Source organism: Pleurodeles waltl, chromosome 1_1 (genome assembly GCF_031143425.1).
Source record: "Pleurodeles waltl isolate 20211129_DDA chromosome 1_1, aPleWal1.hap1.20221129, whole genome shotgun sequence".
Lineage (NCBI taxonomy): Eukaryota > Metazoa > Chordata > Amphibia > Caudata > Salamandridae > Pleurodeles > Pleurodeles waltl.
Genome location: NC_090436.1, coordinates 1008054001 through 1008077158, shown reverse-complemented (window position 1 = coordinate 1008077158; position 23158 = coordinate 1008054001). Strand labels below are relative to the sequence as shown.

At 41.6% G+C, this 23158-nt stretch overlaps 1 protein-coding gene across 1 annotated transcript in view; it reads right to left on the bottom strand.

Annotated features, from left to right (window-relative positions):
• ADAMTS3 (ADAM metallopeptidase with thrombospondin type 1 motif 3) overlaps positions 1-23158 on the bottom strand; it is a 652903-nt gene that overhangs the window by 256001 nt on the left and 373744 nt on the right. Inside the window, exon 5 of the mRNA XM_069230315.1 lies at positions 6541-6740. Coding sequence (XP_069086416.1) covers positions 6541-6740 — 200 coding nt within the window. The remainder of the gene's footprint in view (positions 1-6540; positions 6741-23158) is intronic.

Sequence of the window (23158 nt, the reverse complement as noted above, 5' to 3'; positions counted from 1 at the left end):
TCAATGTTGTGATAAGATGATACCAACTAGGTTGAAATGCTAATTTGGTATCCCTTAGTGAGTTATTAACTTGTGATTTATAATATAGAGAATTCTATATGGGTAACAGTGAAATACGGAGATGTTTTTCACTAAGGGGTTCTGGGTGACATCAAATAGACAAGAGCAAAGCCCAAGTATCTATGACGTCACTCAGAATCACAAGGTAAAAAACATCCCCATAATTCACTTTTTACCTCTCTATAAATGTGTCATGTATGGGTCCCACAATCATCTGCCCCTGCTTTCATGCTGCTATGAACAAGAAGTAATGGGAAACACAATACATAACATAATATACATAACAGCCACGCCCACCACTCCCTTTGTCTTCCCTTCCCTAACCTCCAGGAACTGTTCTCCTTGCTTTCCATCACTGCTCTGACAGGCTCTCAGGGTGCCCAAGAAAAGCAGCTTGGAATTAAATTATGACGTAGCAACTGAAGTTAAATTATGTTAGCCACCGTCGGTACCTCATAGCAGCGCATTTCTGAATTCTGAATCCAGTCCTTCCCGCTAATGGCTCTATGAGAGCCATGCATAAGAATGCTGTCTTTCATGAGACTTCCAGAGGGCCCCTCACTTGCATCCATATGCAAATGCCAGTGAGAAAACCACATTAGTCCACGTTTTCAGCACAGAACCAGGACAAGCAAGCAAAAATATTGAGTTAACCCCCACACTGACCTGGACCTATTGATGCCGTAACACCCCACACACAAAAAATGAACCCAGCGATTCCAGTAATTGGCTAGACAGTAATAATGCATCGTTTTAAAGGGGCACACAGAATGAGCTTCTAATGTGCTAGCACACACTGTACAGTTTTATTCATACATGTGGCACATATACATAGCTTTCAACAGGGAATGTCGACTTGCTCGATAAAGGTACCATGCATACTAGCACTATCAGACCCCTGGACTGCATACAATTCAACCTACTGTCGTCCACTATCGTTAGAAGGACGCAATGGGGCCCTAACTATATGTTAATACAGTGGGTGACAATACATACTGAGCTATATGTCCTGCTCTTATTAACCTTGTAAACGATTTCTTTGGGAAAGGTATTGCACTAACAGTGTACCTTCTTCTTCTCTCCAATTATGTTATAATGTGTTTATTGATGTATTTAGTACTTAGTGGTAAACTGAGTGTTGAGGAGGGTGTTTTGTAACTTTTTTGAAAACAGTCCCTTTGCACCGTGAGTGTTTTAAGTATTGTTGTCACAACAAATTGCAAATTTGCTTGCAGCTCAATGTAAAGAACAGCTCAATGAACAGGCCACTTGTGCATAATTCCCAGGAGGAGTTTAAGATTCTTTAGGATTTCAAAGGAATTTTTGCTAGCTTTTGTTAGAGCAACATTTTTAAAAATATATTCTTTCTGTTTTTTAATTTGAAGAAAATGATTTAAAATGATTTTTTCTCCATGCGTTAAGCGTTTACTTATGTCTTAAATGCAAAAAAGCAAGGTCCTTAACTTTGTGTTTGAATGTGTCTACATTTTATAATAAAGGCACAAATACGTAGAAAGATTACATGTTTCTCTTGACAGATTCAGAATGATTAGAAATAGAAGAATGGGACTGGTTGGCCTATTATTGGAGTACCAGCTTAGGCAGAGACATCTCAGGGCTCAGAGCTGGATCTGCACTTGGAAGTGACAGGCCTTGGCTATAGCACCGATCAAAAGAACACATTACATATTTTCTTAGCTTTGGATTCCAAGGTGCATGTGACCTTAGAATATTTATCATGTCATTCATGCATATCACATAAGGGGCGAGAACATGTTCTAGCATGCCAGCTTGATCGTCAATTACCCTATTCTTTTGGACAAATAGAGCCAAGGAGTCCCCTAGTCTCCTCCTTTTCAGGGCCAGAAGTCTCGGAAGACTTTTGCCTTTGATCAGCATTAATTGCTGAGGTTCGCCAGTCTGTATTGCCCACAGGTGCTCAGTGTGTTCTGATTTTTTTGCAAAGAGAGGGAGAGACAGCCATAATCTCACAGTTGTCAGGAGGACCAGTATCATGAAGGTGGCTTTCAAAGAGTCCTGGGGACAGAAAGCCACCACTCATAGGTAAGGTGAAACTGCATGTTCCATCATACACTGTGCTGTCAGCTGAAACAATATAGCCGGTGAAAGATCACACCTATGCCATGGGATCTGCTGACAGCTATGTAATCATGATGACTTACAATTGCATATAAAAGGAGGACCACAGCTCGTCTTTGGAACGCATATTATTTTTATGGTGGTCCAAGTGAACAAATCTAACATATTGAACTGCCCAAAAGCTCTCACACCCGAGTGCTCAAAATCATCACCACTTAAGCTGAACAAACTATACATAAAATCACCCACTCTCCTCTGTGGTCTGAGAAGAAAGAGGTTTATTGTTTCAACAATGTTGTACCACGGATCAGGAAAACCTTAATCTGACTCTGCAGAAAGCAGAACTTTGTTCACACCTTTATTTAATCGGCTGGCTTAACCAATTTTCCTTGCTCAGAAGGATTAGGAAAATCGTGCTTGTGAGGCAGTTTTCAAGGAAACCGATTACCATTCGAGCGAGTAAAGGGGAAATGAAAAGATGGATTAGACATACAACCTTTGACCTAAAGTAAGCTAGCCTAGCACAAGTGAACATCTAGTTGATGCCACAAAATGCTGAAGCACAACAGCACTGGATTTGTTTCCATCCTCTGAAATGAGTAGGGCTTGAACACCAACTCAGACCATAAAGTAAGCATACACACTGAAGACACAGGTGGTTTTTCATTCAGTTCAGTATACAGGAACATATCACACACACACACATGCACGGGCACACACACACATTGTGAAGACTACGGTTTCCTTTATCATAGAAGAGAAAGAAGACAGAGGTCTACGTGGGCAAGACTGTTTTTGCCTTCCAGTCCTAAGAACTTGTATACACATCAGCCACTGGTAAATCTAAAACAACCTTTGAAGAGTAAGGAGCCTTTTATTGGACCACCACATCTAAATGGGCTCATGGAGGGTTTAAGCAAACACCCTCCATGAGCCCAGGGAAGGTTTAGGCAAAAGCGTACATTTTGCTTCAGTGCACACCGAAAAAACACAGAAAATGCTGATTTGCCAGAATGCAAATTGGGACAGTGGTTTGTTTGTGGGAGTTAGATCTGATGAACTTAAATGTATGTTTTTTGGGGTGAGGGAGAATAGACTCTTTTGTATGAAACAGATTTTCCTCTAATTTGTGAGTTTTATAAATCCACTCTTTGGTCCCAAATTGTTTTTTTTATTTTTTTTTATTTATGATTATTTTGTTATCCAAATGACTATTTTTTAGAAATTCATATTTTTCCCCCAAAGTGTTCATTATGTTTTTGCCAGCTTTAAGTATTTTTACATTACGTATTTTTAGGGCTAATTTACATTTCATATCAAAATTTTCGCTTTAGGACAGATTGCATTTATTAAGTTCTAATCTTTACCACCATAGTATATTTCTTCAAGAGCACCACTTCGTTTTCTGGCGCTAAAATAATTTAGCCAAAGTACTTGTGTTTGAGGTAGAGTCCCGACGCCTTACAAAACCAGTACTGTAAAAAAACAGATATAAAGAATAAAGGAATGCAACAGGTTTATTGGAAAAAAAATGCAGAAGGAAGCCATAATTTGGTTACATTGAGAGGGACGTAAGGGACGCAGGGTCACAGGTTTGTTCTTTACTGGGGAATCCGTTCAGATTCAGTGCGATTGTGTGTGTGGCGCACCGGGTAGGCCTCATGAGCATGGCACGCATGCTACGTACGGAATCTACTGACACGTGCTTGTGGAATAGAGGAAGAAGGACCAGCATGTGCTGCTTGCACAGTACTGCTGACATAACTGGTAAAGAGCAGATTAATTCGTTAATAGGTTTAAGGCTGGTGATGATTATGATTCGCCATCTGGCCCACACATTAGTTTCACTATCTAGACAGGCTTACTGTTGCTGCTGGGAGCTCTTTCTCTGTTGTCTCTAGTTGTTAAGCACTGAGGGGGTTATTACAACTTTGGAGGAGGTGTTAATCCGTCCCAAATGTGACTGATATACCACCAGCCGTATTACGAGTTCCATAGGATATAATGGACTCGTAATACGGCTGGTGGTATATCCGTCACTTTACCGTCACTTTTAGGACGGATTAACACCTCCTCCAAAGTTGTAATAACCCCCTGAGCCTGTATCGATGACTAGCTGTTACTAAACGCATCTAGTCAGGTTACTAGAAAGATTTTAGTTAGAATGAACTATATGTAGCACACAGACACAGGAAAAAAAAAACTCTTGGCTGCGTGCCCACGTGCACGATCACCAACACATACATACGTATATGTGTATAAACATACATACATATCGAGAGCATTGGAGGGAAAGCTATTTGGTTCCTAATCCAATCTGGTACGTAGCAAAATAAACTCTCGAACAATCTGCGACATGCAGGATACAAGCATACAGATGCTGGTGCTCAGTGTGTGAAAGTGGTGGAATCATCACGTTTCACTTTAGCAAAGCCTATTTGCGTGTGTGTGTAAATAAATGTATAAAGATAGATAGATAGATAGATAGATAGATAGATAGATAGATAGATAGATAGATAGATAGATAGATAGATAGATAGATATTATTATCCCTCTTTGCTTAACCACTATATATATATATAAAAATTGATTCAGGTCATGAATTCTAATAGGAGAATTTCCATTTCTCTCCAAAATATAAAAGCGGCGACTTAAATTCTGCAATATTAGCAAAAGTGTATGTTTGTGCGAATAGGGAAAGGGAAAATATTGGTCATGCAACTCAGTTGCTCTAAGCACTTTCTTATGCTTTATAACAGAAAATATGGGAATAAAAATTGCCATTGACTAAAGTCATTCTTTAAATCCACGGTTTTCGACATTTAGATTTATTTTATTGCTTACTAACAAACAAGCATTGTAACTTGTCCTAAGTGTAAAAAGGCACTAATAAACTGAGTTGTTTATAGATGTGACTTCTGTGGGTCCCAAACCTCACAATGACAAAAAAGTTTGTGCTCTGGTCTCCTCTCAGAGATCCATGCATCTGTGTCTAATAAAGATATTAACAATGTTAATCACATGCTCACAACATCCATACAACGTAAACAAATATTTTCACCTTTAAGGCTAAATCTGTCATTTAGAGGCCCTGATAACATTTACCTCAAAGGGTCAGTCTCCATTGCATCGCCACCTTTATATCCATCAACCATTACACTGTCCCCTCAACATCACGCCAGACTCTAAATTAGATGCCACTACTTCACAATACCATACCAATGGGGTAATTTCGACCATGGTGCATGGCCAATGAGCCCATGGTCAGTGAAAACAAAGAGTTCCGCTCCTTTGGAGAGAACGGGCCTCCAGAGTTAGAGATTCCCACCTGCCTGACAGAGATCACTGTGCCTCCACTGACGTCTCCACTTCAGAGGCTACAATAAAGGAATTGATTTTTTGCAGAGCAGGCACAATGTTTAATAGTGGTATGTCAGAATATTGTATAAAGAAGTAGAAGGTGTCATAAATATTGTTTCCTATTTACAAAAATATTGTGCACTTAGTTGTAGATTTCTATTATTAATTCCTTTGGGGCAATATTTTTTTAGAGGTTTTTGGGACACAATATTGATGTTGTTCATTATTGTGATAATTATGTTCTTATACCACCCCAAGTCTGATGCGCCCGCTGAGTGGGACAACGATCACTGTGACCTCATGACCCTGTGGCTGATGGGCTGTCTGGCCAAAGGTTTCTGACAATGCAGTCAGCTGAGTCTCAGCAAGGGGACACCCTGCAGTTTCGCAACTCTAAATGGGGAAGGGGAGCTGCAGGTTTGACAGGACGGCACATCCACCATTTTATGGTAGGTGTACTATTCCACCAAACACCACATAACCCTCATGTCCCCCATTTCTTTACCACGGAATGATCACAAGCGCAAATCATTTTTATTACACTTAAAAAGCACTATATGCCGCTCTCAGACAAATGACAGACCCTGAAAAATCCTTCATACTAAAAACCCCTTGTAATACTTGGGTGGATGGCAGAGCTACAAAATCTACGCTAGCATACAGGGAAATTACTTTTGTGCAGGTGCAAATGTCTCCATAACAGAAAAGCAGTGGCTCACCACACTCTCCCACCTCCGGCATGAGAACATTGATGCAAAACAAAGCTGCCAACCCCTGGTCCTAAGCTAGGACAGGTAATTTTTAATTCTCCTAATAGTCACGCTCTATACAGTCTTCAAATAACCGAGGAACTAAACACCTATCTACATGGATCCAAAGTGCTATGTTAGTGATGATACATAACTTCAAATCCATACAAAGAAGCTGACAGAGCAAAGAAGCCCTGCAGTCAGTCTAGACCAAGACACTGCATTTCACGTCTTAGTACAAAATAGAGAATAACCTAACGTGCATACTTACAATATTCATCAAAGTGAGGAGGTAGTTTTGAACATGCTCTTTGCCATGGAAACGAACAACAGAGTCATCCACACCAAGGAGAACCTCAATGTTGTAGTCATTGTCACCTGCATGCCGTCGCCGCCGTAGGGTGTCATTTACTTGCTGCTGGATGTTGCTGTACACGTTGTCTAGATCCCGGAGACCATCCAGTGAAGACTCTGTGGAGAAAAGAGGTTTCACTCAGCTCACACTGTTCCAATAAAGTGAGTGATTACATTTGAAGTTTCTGGTTGCGAGGTATTTCGTTTTTTGTCATTTTCATCTGTGTTCAATTATATTTACTTTTCACATTTTATTGTGCTTTACCTATATCTATGTTTTGATCAGTGAAAAAATTAAGGTGCGTTTAGTGAATTTCCATATTAACCAATTAATGTACTGGTCGTGGCTCGCGACAACACGAAGTGGTGGGGCGGCACACGTGGGGGGAGGATAAATCACAATTAAATAAAAAATGATTTTTTAAAACACTTACATCGTCCGCCGCGCCGCTCCTCTTTCCCTCATATCTCCAGGCTGCAGGCACAGGCTCCCAGCCTGCCCTGAGCCAATCCTGATGCTGCTCAAGCAGCGTCAGAATTGGCTGGGAGCGCCCAGCCAGGGTGCTCCCAGGCAGACTGGGTGCCTGTACAGGCTCTCTCCATCCCGGCAACTGTGTTGCTGGGCTGGAGAGAGCCTACTGAGCATGTGTATCTGGCCGGCCAAACACACATGCTCTCTGAGGGGAGTGCTTTGTGCACTCCCCTCAAGTGCTCGTCACCCCCAATGCCACGCCCTTTAAAAAAAAATGATAATAAACACAGTTTTTGCAGCTGCTGGTGGGGAGAGACGCTCCTCCGCCCTAATGAGGAGCCACCTCTGTAATGTACCCTCGTCATTCAATGTCTGTAGGGTTTAATTACGCTAAATATTTACGTCTAATAAAACAATACATCGACCTGAAAACTTCAGTACCTGCAGTTATTTAACATATATTAAGAAAATGGCTTCTATTTGCTTTTTAATCCCGAGGCTGCCAGTATGCCCAGCTTTTGGCCTGACAGCATGGAAAGACACTCACAAGAAGATTACTTTTCAGTACTTATTAATAAAAATTGGACACCTATTGTGTTTGTCTGTCAGTATGTGCAAAATCATTATAATTGTGACAGCCTCAATGGTAAAGTATTCCAAGCATTGGCAAAGCCAATAGGTCTCACCTATGCAAGATTGATTGGCTTGGGCAATGCTTTTTTGCCATGTTGTACACCAGTGTGGCTGCTGTTCAACATGGCTAATAGTTAGTTGTGTGGAGTGTCCTGGAATGGAGTAGAGTGGGATGGAATAGGGTGGAGTGGGTTGGAGTGAATTAAGGTAGTGGGGTGAATTGGATTGGAGTAGATTGGGTTGAATTGGAGTGGGTGGACTGGATGGGGTGGATTGGATTGGAGTGGGTTGGGTTGGGTTGAAATGGGGGAGGTGGATTGGATGGAGTGGGGTGAAATGGAGTGGGGTGAATTGGATTGGCGTGCAGTGGATTGGAGTGGAGTAGATTGGAATGCAGTGAGGTGGAATGGATTGGAGTGAGGTGGATTGGATTGAGTATGGTGGATTGGATTGGATTGGATTGGGGTGGGGTCGGGTCGTGTGAATTGGATTGAGGTGAACTGGATTGGGTGGGGCATAAAGGATGGGGTTGGTGGGAAAGATTGGAGTGGGGTAGATTGGATTTGGCTGGATTGGAGTGGATTGGATGGGTGTGGAGTGGGTTGGATTGGAGTGGGGTGAATTGGATTAGGGTCAGGTGGAATGGATTGGATTGGAGTGGGGCAGATGACAGTGGGACAGATTGTTTTAGAATGGAGTGAAGAAGACTGGAGTGGGGCAGATTGTTTAGGATTGGAGCTGATAGGAGTGGGGCGGGTTATTTTAGATTGGAGTGTGGCTGACTGAAGTGCAGCACATTGTTTTGGATTGGAGTGAGTAGACTGAAGTGAGGCAGATTGTTTGGGATTGAAGAGAGGCAGATTGGTTTGGATTGGAGTGCGGCAGATTGGTTTGGTTAGAGTGGGACAGATTGGTGAGGAGTGGGGTGGGGTGGATTGGACTGGGGTGAGGTGGATTGCATTGTAGTGTGGTGTCTTAGATTGGGCTGGATTGGACTGGTGTGTGGTGGGTTGGATTGGAGTGGGGTGGATTGGAGTGGGGTGAGTAGGGATGAGGTCGGTGGATTGGATGAGGTGGATTGGACTGGAGTATGATGGATTGGAGTGGGACAGATTGTTTTGGATTGAAGTGGGGCAGATTAGAGTGGGGCAGATTTTCTTAGATTGGAGTGGGGCAGATTGTTTTGAATTGGAGTGGGTCAGATTGTTTTGGAGTGGGGCAGATTGCTTTGAATTGGAGTGGGGCAGATTGTTTTGGATTGGAGTGGGGCAAATTGTTTTGAATTGGAGTGGGGTAGATTGTTTTGGATGGAAGAGGGGCAAATTGGAGTGGGACAGAGCGGGTTGTGAGGATTGGAGTGTAGTGGATTGGAGTGGATAGGATTGGTGTGGGGTGGATTGGGTGAGTTGGTGTGAGGTGGACTGGCGTGGTTTGGAGTGAGGTGAATTGGAGTGGGGTGGATTGGGGTGTATTGCATGATTATGTGTTAAAGCATCATTTCAGAATTACACATAAAAAAGAAACAATGCTGCTTTGCAATAAGATAATTCTCATCTTTTGAGAACAGCGACCACAAACAAATTCAAAAGAAAACATGAGTGCAAAGTGAGAAAAAAAAGACTTGGCAAAATAAAAATGTAACTATAGAAAACAAATATTTATAATTTTCTTTGTCCTGCTGCACATGTTTTTGCCAGTCACACACCTTCTGTTTGCAAGGCACTAAAATTTAAACAGAAAAAAATAGTACCTCAATCGCGTAGGGAGCAGTGGACAGGCACTGATTATGTTGAACCATTCAGTGCTTGTTCCCTGCTCCACAGAGAAGAACGGAAAAGATGCTAGGCCTGCGGTGACAAAATACGAGGCCATGAAGAAGAGTGCAATGCAGGCCGTCAAATGGCAAGCCACAGATGGGCTTTAAGGGGGTTATTACAACTTTGGAGGAGGTGTTAATCCGTCCCAAAAGTGATGGTAAAGTGACGGATATACCACCAGCCGTATTATGAGTCCATTATATCCTATGGAACTCGTAATACGGCTGGTGGTATATCCGTCACTTTTGGGACGGATTAACACCTCCTCCAAAGTTGTAATAACCCCCTAAGTCTTTTTATGTGTACAACAATGTCTCTCAAGCAAAACACATGTGCTAGAGCATGCTCTCGCAGGCTTGACCCTAAAAACGGAAAGTATATGTTCAAGGATCAAGTGGCCCCAGGAGGGGCAAAAAAGGGTCCTACAGACTGCCACAGATGCCCCTACAAGAAGATGCTGTCTCTCACTGCACTGGCCTGCAGGAGGATCTGTCATTTTTTAATGTGCTTTCCAGTTTCTGTTCGTGCAGTGAAATGTGTAATAGTGCTTCAAACATCCGGTCTGCCTTTCACTGCTGCCCCAGGGCAGGTGGGAGTTTGCGGCTGCAATGGGGGCAAATCATTATCTCAAATATGGTGCACTGACCCGGTCTGTGCCCTGCACAACCAGTTAATGGTATGCCACAACTCATACCGCGGCAGTGAACCTCAAATATAATAAGGTCTCAGGCTATTCTGTAGTTTCTTTCCCAAAGTTTGGCAAAGTTCATCCAAACAGCTAACACAAATTAATTGTTTTTAGCTTTTTAATACTCTTCATTAACATTCTATTCCATATTGCACGTGATAGAAACTGAGATACTACAGATGAGCTGAAGGAGGAGATATTGATGGGTTGTTTCTACCACATTCCTACATGGGTGAGATGTGTCCAGAACTGATGACAATTGTCAATCTTAAACTCACTTATAATGTCCAATGCTGCAGCAGGGTGGATGGGTCTGCGTGTTTTCCCATAATGCTGGGCCTTGGTGCGTCTTTTTCTATCTTTTCATTTTTTTGGCACAGAATCAAGTTGATTTGTTAAAGGAGTGAGAAGTAGCAACGTTTTTTTGCAAAGTTTTGCGGTGTTGTGTAGAAGAGGTTAGCACTTTCTGAAGTTTCATGTTTTCCTTTATTTTTATTCATTTATGTCTAAAACGATAAAATCGCAAAGAAGAGTTCTGTTTTCTTTTTGTGCATCGAAGACTATGCACGAGGCAAACTTAGAGAGAAAGGGCCAGATGTATCAAACGGTTTTACCCATTCTATGTCTATTGGAAAATGAGTTCGTACATATGGCCCAAAGAGTACACAAACATTTACCATCCTAGCTGGGTTTGATTAGGGGAACATTATCTTGCAATCCAGTGAAAACGATATTGCAAAGTGCAGAAAAACATTGGAAGATTCACAGCAAACAAACTTTGCTAACATTATGAATGCTGAAAATTATTAACTTTAAAAAACTTTGTTGGTATAACCAAAACTTTGCCTGTCCTTTTTATGGGAATGTTTCCCGTTTTGTTTATGGGTTTATTTATTGCCATAACCATCTGCATTGATCCATATTTATGTTTTGCTTATTTTATTTGACTTTAAAAATATTTTGAGTTTTGAGAAAAATTCAACTTCAGAGGGCATATTTTTGCACGAGTTAAATTGTTAAATGGCCATGATTACTTGAATGTCTACTGTGCTTTAATACTATGCCTTTATTTGGTCATCAATATACACAAATGAAAAGATGATCATTGTAGTACTACTATGTGCACTTCTGCAGCTGTTTAAACTTCATTAGGAAACATTCTCTCGTTTGTTATTACTTTTGTAATCTGTCAGTCCTCACAATTGATAGCCTGGCAGTCATGATTCATGTCATTGAGAATCACTCATAGGAAAGACCTATTTTACATTTTTATCCATATTTCAAAATACATAGACAAGAGGAAAATAGATGGTTTCTGTCTTTATTTATCTGTAAAAATCAGTAATCAGATTTACCTCACCACATCTGTTTTGAATGTGCTTTGTGAGATGTCAATTGCTGGCAAAAAGAGGCCGAGAAGTATCTGATTTAGAAGAGGGTTTATTGTTGAAAGACATTTCCATTTTGCGATTCTCCAGGAGCAGTTGTTCCTTCAGCTCAGCTCTGGCATTTCTGCCATGACATAAAGCCAAGGAGCCCCGATACCCCATCATATAATGACGTGATATGCAGAACACTAACCACATCCCTCCTTACAAAGCAGAAGGAGATGAGGATGACAAAAACAGAGAAACAAATACAAACTCAAAAACAAGTTAAAACAGGAGGGAGGTGGGGACCAACAAAACTGAACAACCAAACGTCAATAAAACACTCAAACCATGTTCAAAGAGAAAGGAGATTCAGAACACAACAACTGAACAACCTAATTGTAAACTCAAGAAAGCATTTGTAATTCCACATATTCTATTAATACATAAAATGCAACCTTAAGTAGTGCATGCACGTAATGCATGCTAACATAATCACTGCAATAGTATATGCAATCAACTACTCATGCACCACGTCAAAATAACCATCTACTCACGCACTACCATCGTCCAACTAAACACTCTACAGGAGTCATTTCTTTTCCATAACCACAACACGAAATAAAAACACACAGCGAAACAAATAACCCACTCCTACTGCCACAACACTGAACAAGCTAGCATGGCTGACATACCCTTAGAACAATGCCAGAAACCTGAACAACAGAGCAAAAAACAATAAAGCCATAATAATTTCTCACACCTGTATGTCAACCCATTTCACAGAAGTACTCAACACAAATATGAAATAGAGAGGAGCCTTTCAACTTAACACTTGAGTGGAATGTGTACCTTTCAACTCTGTGCTAAACAATGCAAATTGGTGTTTTACAGCACGTGTTTTAAATCCAACGACTTTTCTAAAACACTTAACAAGGATGTATATCTTTCAACACTCTAACCTATAAAATAAGACTGTCTTTCAAACCTTTGAAATCAGTACCTTTGCAACTGTAACATGCAAGGGTGTCTCTCAGCACACATTTAATCATTGAGTCGGAGTACATAACTGATATAAACATCAAATAACATACACCTAGGCGGGTGTTTTTGACCCATAGTCACACTTAGGGCCTGATTACGAGTATGGCAGTCCTGTGACCGCCGTACCCGCAGTTGCAGTCTGACCCCCCATCCTCGGAGGAACGACCGCCAGATTTCCAGTATGGCGTTCAGACCGCTAGAAGACCACTGCAACCATCAGGATCTCAGATGCTGAGGCTGCAGTGGTGAGGAAAGCCGTGGTCAATCAGGGTGGCACCAATGCCCGCACCGCCATGCTGATCAAGACCTGCCTTTCTGCCAACCTTTTCATGGTGGGGACACCACAATGAAAAGGTCGGCAGAAAGGCAGAGAAGGGGTAACAAGGTGGGCACCTGCACCACCAATGCCCATGTCATGGGCAGTGCAGTGGCCCCCTTGTCAGCACAGTCGAAATACGCACTGCCTGCGATGGCAACAGTGCGCATTCTGACTGTGCTGGCAGTGCAGCTGGCATTGGCTTGGGTCTCCATTAGAGTCGAAGCCAATGCCGCCGCACTGTCTTCACCTCCAACCCCGCGGGAACATCATAAAATGGTAGTCGGGAGGCCGCCGGCTTGATGGCATCCTCCCGATCACTGTACTGGCGGTCCAACGTTCTGACTGTCTAAGTCTTAAACCTTGGTACCTTGCACATAAAAATGAAAACACAAATGTGAGTGCCTTTCATTTAATGCATACAGAGTATCTTACAGTTTAGGCTATCTCGCCTCACCTCACCTCTTTTCAACTCATTGTCTAGATTAAAACGGAATGATTAACTGATGCTTTGTAATGCTGAGCTCTCCAGTTCAGCAAATACCCTTAACAAGTAAATTCTATGACACTGAAATAATTGAAAACTCTGAAAAGTCCTAAATAATGCAACACAAAGACAATTGAAAACACTGAAGCAGTAAAAAACACTTGTCTCTAACGTCATATTAGTGGAACACAAATCACCATAGTAAGGATCTGCAAGTAAGTATCTGCACGTCAGTGTCTGTCATTTCCCTGTTTCCTTTTAAGGTTTTACACATTAATAAACTACAGGCCTGATTTATTAGGACACGGTGCATCGTGGTGCCGCAAGCAATATTGCATAATGCAGCACACATTGAAAGAACGAAAAACGAGGAGAAATAAAAATATTTCTCGTAGTTGCGCCACATTAACACCCCCCTGGGGAGTTGTTAGGTTTTGGCGCTGTCTCAGGTTTACCATTTCTCGTAAATCTGGGTCAGCGTCAAAAAGCAATGGATGTTGCGTGGGTAGGCCCACAGCAACACCCATTGCACGCCCCTTTGCTGCAGAAAAGTGGCTTAACGCTGCCTTGTAGATATGGAGCAGGGCACAGCGCCACCGGAGCATCGCTGAAAGTGATATTCCGGTGGCACAAGAGCCTCTTAAATGAGGTCCAATATTTGTTAGAGTACCTTTGTAAAACTGTACCATGCAGGTAAAATGGTACAAGTAACTGCCACTTTTCAAAACACTCAGATGAAAACGTGGCTTGACAAAAACACCACAAGCTGTACAGTCCCTCCTCTACCTTGCTGGTGAGAGGGCTAGTCTATGCCTTTCCGCTGGTGCTTTTATAGCTAGCTCTCTGAATCAGCAACTGCAATGTATTAGGACTTGATACTATCTCAAGCCAACCTACATAGATCAACAACACTTAGGCACCATGAGATCATTCAGTTCAGCACATAGAGAAATCGAGAATCTCACACTACCAGCTAGCGCACATGTGCATCAAGCTTTGCATGACACAAGGGTCATCTTCTAATGTGCAGAAGGAAGTCCAGTTGATATATCAGCTGCTCTGGTAGTCAAAAATCACTACTAGGGCCTCGCTCATCATTCTATCCCACCAAACACCGTATCTGAGAGACAGAGAAGGAATATGAATATATGTTGAGTTATATTGAGCTAAAGTGCTCTATACTCATGCAAAGCTTTACTGAGCTTGACATATCTTTCAGCACAATTAAATCTGTTGCTGTCCTGGGAAACCTGACTACCAACGGCTGCTCCTGGCAGTCTAATATACCCCAACGTAATGCTGCCCTTATTGTTGACTCGGGTACTCAAATCAAGCATCCAGCATTCACACCAGTAGTTATTCTTCTTACACAAGGTGGTCCACTGATGATTCTTCAGACTCATGTTAAAAACTGTTTCGAGTTGCTGTACACATATGAAAGCTCTTATCTATTCTGCTGTCTGTTTTCTCTGTGCTGAACTTCTGCCCAGGCAATGGTCGAAGTCCAATTCTAAACTAGTTACACGTTTTCAGATCAGCACTTTTCTAAAGGACTGCCATCAGGAAGGTCACTGGGTTTTCATACAGTTTTGGGAGCAGCTTGTCTCATTATATTTGTTGTGTAGCCGTTACTTTTTTTGGACCCCCATTTCATTTTTCTCCTCCTTGTTGGGATGTGGGGTGGTTGATGACCCATGCTAAACGTTGCTGGTTTAAGAGAAGGTTTAATATAAGTAAAATACATACAGAATAGGGAATTCAAAATTGGCCCCACTAGGAGCCGCTGTTTTCTCAGCTCAGGCCTAACTCACCTGCTAACCTCTCCCCAAGTGACACCCATCACTTTTGCATTCCATTACAACATGTAAGGACCGGACATGCATGACTCAGCTGTGCTTAACTTACTCCAAGTGAAGAAGATAAGTAAACTCATAGTTAACTGCACTGTGCATGAAGCTTATTGAGACAGGGAACAGGGTACCCAAACAAACTGGCACCCCTCTGTGACCATTGCAGGGCATTTGGATCAGTAATTGTTCACCTGATCTCCCAGAGAGCATCCAAATGGCTGCAACATGAAGCAGAGTCCATTGGAGTCCAATGGCCGAGACTGTGGAATGCCTTGCACACAAGCCAGAAGCAACAACCAAATTACGTGTGATTTTGGAGGAGCTTGAAAATGTACATTTGTTTGACTCCCCTTTGTTGGACTAGACTCTTACATAGTTACAATGAAGAATATTGTACTGAGACCTCGCTGCCCACCGATGGGGCTCTAAATTCCCTCCACCCCAGGTGTACTTTTAGCTGATCCACCCTGGGACTCTGACATGACGTCAAGGTTACATGGATCGTTTTACAAAACTGCTTAGTAATTAACTAAATAAATAGGTGTATCATGCTCAAAGCTAACATTTTCATTGAATATGAGTGTGTATATAATGCATCATGTCTCCACACTTGACCTCATTATGTGTAGTGAGGTAAAGATTTGCGCACATACAGAGGTTTGCACACGCATCGGAATTCCATGATCTCCAATGTGTACCACACATCATAAATACAAAAAATTCCCTTGAACACATTTCGTTAGTAAAACCTGGTGAAATTTTCTAAGGAAAAGGTCCTGTGTGAAGACAAAACATGAGGAGATCGGTGCTCCAGAGCATAAAGCCACATGTTGTGACTCATTTCGACCAGTGGTACTCAGAATAGGTGGAGATGGCCAGACGCTTTAATAGCTGGTGCGGTGTAAGAGACAATGTAGACTATCAATCCGGTTCAATAATGTACCTACTTGCAGGGTAGAACAAGGTAGTTTTAATTACAATCTACTAGACGTATGACACATCTAAGCCTAGTATACATAACTAACTCGTAGTTATACACAAATTGAGCTAAACACACGAGCCATTCATTTATGTTTACATTATTTTTTGTTGGAAGTACACAACCATGTTAACATACAATTCAATGTTCTGGCAAGGATTTACAACTGTTGCTAGAGTAATGGGTGCATAATTAATAGAAATGCACAAAGAAGGGCTACAGCGTTTTGCAATGAAAACTGCGACAGGGGTATGTAGATGCTTACATCAAGTCTGCAAGCCACAGAATAAGCTCATTGTTTCTACACAAGTCTGGAGGTAAAAAAGTGCATCACCAAGGTGTGGTACCGGAATATCATTGTCAGAATATCATGTGGCCTAATTATTGTGTCATAACTATCACTTACGAAAAGATATGGGCTCTTTAGATCTAATAACATAAAATCTACAACCAATGGAGCAATATTTAATGGAAATAGTGCTCAGGACTCAATATTTATGTTGGAAGATTTCTGACATAGAACCCACCCTGGTGAGGTCTTCCTTGTTAGCAAAATTCGATCAATCAATGACAATATGGCTGACCTGTATGGGTAGCTCTGCAGTCACAGGTGAGTTTAGCCACTCAATAATCATCTTATGCACTCACCCAGGGCTTATTAAAGGAACTATTCAAAACAACATCTGTGCATACTGTAGTCCACTATGATATTCCATTTAACAAAATACTTCTGTACAGGCTTAGCAAAGAGAAATAACAATACACCGTTAAACCGTTACTATATCATCTATAGCATGTTTTTCACAATAACTATGTCAGGCCTTTTGCCTTTGTCGTAACTTTTCATAATAACAAGATCAGGCCAATAACCTTCATCAATAGTTTGTTGCCTTAAATAACTCAGTCCTGCTGTGTTGAGCCTCATTTTCACACAAGGCAAAAAGTGCAATGTATGCACACTATGTCAGTAAAAACACAGAAATTCTGCCTATATGTATGCTGTACTCGAGGAAAACAACGTGGATCAAATCCCATCTCTCACCAGTACTTCTGAAAGGTCTTTTTCTGTTGCTCACATAAGGTCACAACAGCTGCCCTGCTAAAAAGCGATTTGCCTTCCATTTTTGTGGGGTTGACAAACAAAAAGAGTCGTGGAAATTGTGTACAACCGGCCTTGTGTTGATCTAAGCATGCATTATAGGCGAGGCTGACTGTATGTTGGAGAGATTGTGCGGTTGACCGTATGGGTATGAAAAAAATGTGGAATCTGCTTTTGTATAATTACATGAAATTTCTGACAAATTCTGCAAAATTCAGTATTTAGGCAACATGCAAAGTTGTCATTTAGAGCTATACTTTAGCATTAAATGCATCCTCTTGTCAAATTATGATGTGAGGGTGCATTTCAAGCTAACAAAATCAGAGCTGAAAATACAATTTCCGCAAACAAAAGCGACTTACATTCTAGTTGTTTACATTATTCCCACAACTCCCATACTATAATTTAGCTTCAAACTGTGGTATAATTATTCCATACAGTGTAATTGCGTAGTTTGAGGATTGGTGCTTAACAAGCTTAACGTGAAACTCCTGAAATGACATGAACTACACTGGAATATTTAACGTTTCAACTGGGTTCAATGAGAGTAGAATTCCTTGTACAAGTTAATGGGTCTAAAAACGTGGGACCCAATTCACAAAGCAAACTGTAATTTAATTCTGTAAATTTAAAAAGTACATTTGGAGCAAATGTAGGTTTTTTCTAATTCATAATTAATTCTAGGAGTATTCTGTAATCTGTGACAGTTGCCATTATCCAGAATTTCTCTCAATCTTAAACAATCACAATGTGCAAATGCACATGGCTCATATTTATAGAGATGTAGAAGATTAGCAAGAGTGAATTTGCACTGGCTAACATTTTTTTCTTCTTTTACTCCACCGGGAATATATATTTTTTTTGATGGACACAGCTCTATCCTCACAATCCCACCGATGGTGGCAGTCTTCAGTCCCCATGTTCACTCTGAATATGAATTTAGTGCTTAGTTAGTGCCAGTTGTTTCAGGAGCTCGGCACCAGCCCCCATTTTTGGCGACAGAAGCAAAATATTCCTGATTAGACAATAATCCACAGAGACAGGAAGATCATGGAGAAAGAATGAGGAAGAAAATGAAAGGACAACAACCACAGCAAAGGGAGGAAACAGGTTTGACAAGATCCTCCAAGTGTTGGATAAAGAGACAAAATATATAGGTAGGTTGACTTGGTGTTCTGGATCCACCTTGATAGTCATGGGTTTTCACCATTTGTCCCAGCAAATTTCAGTACACGTAGAACATATCCCTGTTTTCAGAAAGGATTTACTGAGCACGTTTTCATGTGTTCCATTGCAAAATTAGTTAGCAGCCCTTTGCAGAAAGATACTGTGTGTAAAAGTTGTACTTAATTCCCCATAGGGTCTCACTGTTCTTTCTATGTTTGTGTGTGCTGTCAATTAAGTCATTCTGGGCTGGTCCATTGATGCAGAATTGTAGTCCTACCTCTATGATTCTGGAATGTCCCGGTTTTTGAGATGTAAAACCTAGTAGTCTTAATTGTAGTGTGGTAGAAGAAAGAGGCATATGGGGGAATCAAGGTTATACAGCCTTGGTATTTAGCACCCTTGGGAGTATGAGCAGCAGGCTTCTAAGAAGAACTTTGGGCCTGTTTTAGAGTTTGGAGTATGGATTGTACTCCATCAGGCCAATGGAGTAAAATACTCCATCACCTTGATGGAGAACCCTTGCTGTGAATTAGAGATGACCTCCTGCCTAGCAGACCTCTCTAGTCATTGGCAGGAACCGCTGTCATGGTGGTTCCTGTCAATGTGTTACAGGTTTAACGTACGGCTCAGTCAAAAATGATGGCCACCCGTCAAACTTTTAACTTGTTTTTGTTCCTTCAAAAAAGCAAACACTAACGACCCCCACACCTTAGGAGGCTGCTTCGATGGTGGAGGTGTTCATGTAAAGGTTTTTTACTGTCCGTTACCTTTGTCATTAGGGCTTTTTAGAGGGAGAGGATGGAGAGGGAACGAGAAAGAAAGCCAAGCAGAAAGGAGTAAAAGAGACAGAGCTGAAGAGAGGAAGGGGAATATGGTGAGGGGGTGACAGTGGGTGATGAAATGAGATCAGAGTGGTAGAGAGCGCTAGAGAGGGAAAGAGAGAGCAGCACTAAGAGAAGAGAAAGGGCAGGAAAAGTGTTGAAAGAGGTGAAAGAGGAAGGAAAAGGTGAGAGAGCAACCGTACTATAGATCGAGATAGGGAGCATTGTCAGAGAGAGTTAAGTGAGAGAAAGAAACGTAGAAGAAGAGTGGAGGAGAAAAGAGAAGACGCAAGAGATGACAGGGAAAGGCAGCGCGATAGGTGGAGGAATAAAATGTTGTTAGTGAGTGAAAGATCGGAGTTAGAAAATAGAGATGCAGAGAGATAATACAATTCTGAGGGGGGTGGAATAGAGAGAGAGGGAAGACCAGAGGGACTGTCCGTAAAAAAAAAGAAAAGTAAATAGAAGGAAGAAACTAATTGTGAAACAAGAGAAAGGGAGCATGAGGTGAAGAAAGGCAGGAAGGGAGGTAATGCATGAACGGGAGGGCAGACAGTCAACAGTTTCGCTCGGAGCCAAGTATTTTCCTCAGCCATCAAATTCTGATTTCCCGAATGGTTTTGCACTTAAATGTCAATAGGAAGCATTTTTGTGTTTGTGGGAGGCAGCGGAAACAGGAAAGAATAGCTGAAAACAGCAAATTCACCAGAAGCAAATGCTGTACATTTAATACATACAACATGGTGAGTTTCCAAAGATGTATTTTCCAGCTACTGGAAAGTTACACTTTTCAGGGCAAAGAAAAAAACCTGATTTGGAGACGTGGAGATTAGGGCGTGGTAGGAGGCGAAATAATCAAATTTCACTCCACAGTAGCTTAACTTTGTGGATTAAGGGTGCAGCTGTGATATTCAAACGTTCCCAAGAAGTGTGCAGAGTCTCTCCCCGGGGGTAAATGAAGGAGGCAGGATATATATTTTCAACATTTAGAACTGACTGGACTCTTGTGTTACTTAGCTACAGAGTAAACTACAACCAACCACAGTATGCCTACCCATCAAATAAGTGTAATATTAAATATATGTAGTTGGAAATAAACTGTGGGAAGATTTGGAAGAAATAAATTGCACACAGCCCAAAAAATAAATTTAGAAAGAATTGTGCGCTGATGATGTTATTGTCCACACTCACGCAAAAAATGTCACTTTAATTTGACCCTAAGGAGCATATTTATACTTTTTGGTGCAAAACTGCACTAAAGCAGTTTTGCACCAAAAGGTTTAACACCGGATTGCGCCATTCCCGAGCACCAGCCGGGCACCATATTTATGTAATGGTGCAAGCCGGTGCAAAGGGTGGGCTAGCATAAAAAAAGACGTTAGCCGGGTGGGGCTGGCTGTATGGGAGAAGGGGGTTTTGCAACAAAAAATGATGTTAGGCTAGTTAGAGTAAAAAAAGATGACTCTAACCAGCCTAGCGTCATTTTCTGACGCAAAACTATCCATACCACATGACTCCTGTCTTAGAAAAGACAGAAGTCATGCCCACCAACCGAATGACCAGCACAGGAGGCCAGTGTCCCCTGGGCATGGCTATTGCACCCTGTGCCAAGCAAGGGGCCCCAAGTTGGGCCTCCGATGGCACTTTAATTAAATATAACAAATTACTTACTTATACTTACCATACTTACCTAGGATGGGGTCCCCCTTCCTCCGGTGTCCCTCTGGTGTGGGTGGGGGTGTTCCTGGGGCTTGAGGAGGGCACCTGTGGACCCATTCCATTGTGTCTAACCATGGAAATGGGTACACAGGTCCCTTGACGCCTGGTCTGACCCAGGCGTTAAATAATGGCCCTCCTCCCACCCATGCGTCATTGTAGCACAGGGGGATAAATATGGGGCTAAGGGGTTAGTACCATTTTTTAGATTGCAACACCTACCTTGCATCTCATTGACACAAGGTAGGTTCACGCATCTAAAAAATTGTGCAAAATCCAATATTTTGGCGATAGATGGGTCTAATGTCAAAATCTAAATTTGGAGTTAGTTTTGCGCCAAATTTGCATAACAAAATGGCGCAGATTTGGTGCAAATGGGGTGTAAATATGCCCGTAAGCACTGCACAAAAGCCAGACAACACGGTCGTGCTTAGCATTTGTACTGTAGGAACACCATGAATTGCAAATTTATCGGTAATGATAATTGCAGTGCTTAATTTGAGACGGTTGCTGGTGGGACCCACCAACACTCGTTGCACTTATTTTTCATCTTCTGGCATAAGAGAAAAAGTGCCCATAGTCGATTAAAGAGGGAAGAGTAGCGCGCCGGTGTCACCTGCAGTCTTCTAAGCACAGCTTTGGGCACCAGCACTGGGTCTTCTACAAATTAAGCACTGGATAATTACTAAATAGTAAGCCGAGTAAAATGTATAATTTTGGGGAAATTAAACATGTTATATAAGGTGATGTCATGGCATATTATATTTTCCCATTGCTCGTAACTGGATTCATGTGGTATTAGGATTTCACACAGAGCACAGGTGTGCTAATAGATCCGATTTGTGTGAGTGTTAATTCTCCCATCCCATTACTTCCTCCTCGCTCTCAAGGGTTTGGCAGTACTCGACACAGATATTTGGCTTTGCACTTGAGTCACCTTATCAGTGCGAAATATACTTTTCATGGAAAGCTGATCGATGCTGCAGCTTCTGCCGCTTTGTGTCTCGCAAAACAAATACACATTAAAAAGGGGCTAAAAATCTTCTATTTCACTCACATTTCAGTAAACTAAATACATGGTTCAGAACGAATCATACACAGGGTTGCTATTTTCTTGCCAATTGTTCCTCAGTATAAAACTGCTCTTTTTCTACTTTCTTAAGTATATGACACAATACTTTGCCATTGCAATTTACGATAGTAGGTTTGAACCAGCTTCAAAGAAACCTGTGGGTAACTTGGGACACCCGCCAGGGCAAGGTCATTCTCAAAATGGTTTACATTTGTTTGTTGGAAGGATTTCTGAAGTTATTCAATGTTGACCGATACAAAGAGGATTGTTCATTTTAACACATATTATACACATGTACCTCTCTACTGTACTCTCCTGATAGTTATGTGTGAGTTGATGTCTTTGGTGCCTTGTGTGGAATAGTGCAAGCCGAAACTGGTGAGCCAGATTGCCTCTCATTATGTGGTGCAAGTATGAGCTTATGACCGATTGCCTTATTCAGATTTGATGCAAAGTGGAGTTTACTTACGCGGTTGCTTTGTTTGAAGCAAGCAAGAGTTTGTTGGCTAAAGCTCTTAGTTGTAATGTGGCCTCATGTGGTAATCAATGGCCACAAAGCAATACACATCTTCAGGCCTTCCCTTTACATTATTTGATATTAGAAACATTCAGAAGGAGCTTAAGTGTTTCAATTACAACAACTGCATCTGCCAAGCCAGCCGTCCTCTGAAGGAATGGGAACATCTCTCATACATGGATCACCAGATTTAGACATATGTTCGTTGACCTTGTTGACATTCACCCTGTGATATAACCATCAGTATTTAACCTGGGAATGAGAGATGTGTACTCATCCATCTTCTGACTCCTCCTGAGCCTTGATCTATCACTCTCCTGCACTTCTCGACTCACCTTAGAAGCCAATATTAAAAATATTGCCGAATCTGTAAAACTAACAGAATGTCACCCGCACAACCAAACAATAACGTAGTTTCAAATTTCTTTAAATCAATCTAGAATATGCTGCAGGGTGCTACAGAGGAGCATGTCCTACCTATGGCATG